Genomic DNA, 1,955 nt, shown 5'->3' with positions numbered 1-1,955 from the left:
CACACTTGCTAATAGGCAGCTATTCTAGTACATTTAATTAGCAACACTCAGCTGGTACTTACCGTTGAAGTGGTAATAAAATTTTCACACACTGCTTCTGCATTTTGTCTTTGTTAAATAAATAATGACATGGTGTAAAATGTTAGGTGTGGTTCATCTGAGGTTGTATTTACCTAATTTTGAGACTTTCTAAGGACCAAATTATTTTTTTTTTATTATGCCCTGATGCGCAAAACTTTAAAAATAAAAGGGAGTGTACTTTCTTTTTCATGTTACAGTATGTGCAAAGGGAGTTATAAAAAAAGGAACACTGGTCAAGGGAGTCTTACCAAGATATGCGAATAAACATTTCAGTTTACAATCAAAGACAGTGGATTAAGCAGCTGACAATTTTGAAATTTTTGATGACTTTATTGAACATCAGAGTAGTTTCAGAAAACACTGGTTTCAATCTTTGCTGGTTGACTCAGAAAGGGACAGTATTTGTTTATTGGTATGACACATTAGCATTGTTTTTATTTGTTTGTTAGTTTTTATAACCACAATAGGACTGAGAGCAGCATATAGGGTACCAAAGAATACCCTTGCATCTGAAATAGCTGGAGAAACACTTGATACTACTAAAGTATAAATCCAGATACAGCTATCTATCCCAAAAAGTGCTACATAAATTGTAACAAGGAGCACCACTGCTTGTGAGGCCTTGTATTCAATACTTTTGCCAGAGTTTCTATCTGAACTTCGTATACCTTTAATCTTCTTCCCATGTTGATAAAGTACAAACACAATATAGCAACTCGCTATAGTCATAGTACCTACAAAAAAGAAATCACGCAGTGCAATAGCTATACCATTGGCAACATATATGGCAGTATTCCTAAAGTCGTGGTTGCAGAATTCCAGGTAAAGAGTATATTTAGATGTGGTATAATTGCCTATAGCATGGACATGGAGGAAACAAGATGGATAAATTGCACAGTTAATGCACCAAAGCAGTACCATGATCCAGGGTATGTTTGATGGAACTTTTTGCTTTAAAAAAATCCATGTCTTTAAGGGAGGAGCCAATATAATACACTGATTGCAGCTTAACAAGCAAGTAACACATATGGTCATTCCTCTACAAATCCTATATGTAAAAGAAATTACTTTACACTCTGTGTCATTTAGAATGTTCCGAACTCCTATGGCATGGATGGCTTGAGGAAAACCTTTGGAAAATATAACAAGCAAATTCACCAATGCCAGCTTAGTCAGAATGACATTTGAAGGTAGAAGCTTCTTTTCTCTGACTCTGATGTATACAAAAATTGCTATGATTATGATATTGCTTGGAACTCCAACTACAATCAAGGTGAAAAAGCCAATTGCTTTGAAAATTAAACGTAGCTCAAAATCCATTCCTAAAATGAGGAATAAAAAACAAAGTATGACAAATTAGATTCTTGATCAGTTGCTAAATTTTCTTTATTTTCTAAATTTACTTTGATGACCAAAATTTGGCACAAAGTAATTTATTTTTTGCCCTTTGACTTTTTGTTCTATGTAAAGTACTACATAAGAAAGAGGAGGGGGCCACTGCTCGGTGTACCTAGCTTAAGACAATTTCTGCCATTTTTCCATGGTTTTGTTTATAAACAAAGCTACATCAGACCCTGGTGTGTTATAAGTGACTAAACCTTCTTGATAAAATCATGTCAGACCATGTCACAGTATCATGCCTATTTATTAACATTAATTCACACGAATTAAAGATACCATCTACTCAGCAACCACAAAGCTGAAGGCACTTAAATGATAGAACAACATGTCAGTGATTTGCAGTAGAGATGTGCAGAGTTAGAGGAGGAAAAACCTGAGCACCATTTTTTCCATCAAATAAGACCTCAAGCCATGTCAAGAATTTTATATATATTTATAATGGACAATCTCCTTGCCATTAAATTTATTGGTAA

The 1,955-nt window shown here is 34.4% G+C and overlaps 1 protein-coding gene across 1 annotated transcript in view; it reads right to left on the bottom strand.

Moving 5' to 3' along the window:
• Positions 1 to 447: 447 nt before the first annotated feature.
• The window catches only part of LOC140331207 (olfactory receptor class A-like protein 1), a 28,188-nt gene continuing 26,680 nt past the window's right edge, over positions 448 to 1,955 (bottom strand). The window contains exon 3 of the mRNA XM_072412059.1: positions 448 to 1,403. Within this exon, the coding sequence (XP_072268160.1) occupies positions 448 to 1,403 (956 nt within the window). The remainder of the gene's footprint in view (positions 1,404 to 1,955) is intronic.

Source organism: Pyxicephalus adspersus, chromosome 1 (genome assembly GCF_032062135.1).
Source record: "Pyxicephalus adspersus chromosome 1, UCB_Pads_2.0, whole genome shotgun sequence".
Lineage (NCBI taxonomy): Eukaryota > Metazoa > Chordata > Amphibia > Anura > Pyxicephalidae > Pyxicephalus > Pyxicephalus adspersus.
This window is presented reverse-complemented; position numbering and strand designations above follow the sequence as displayed.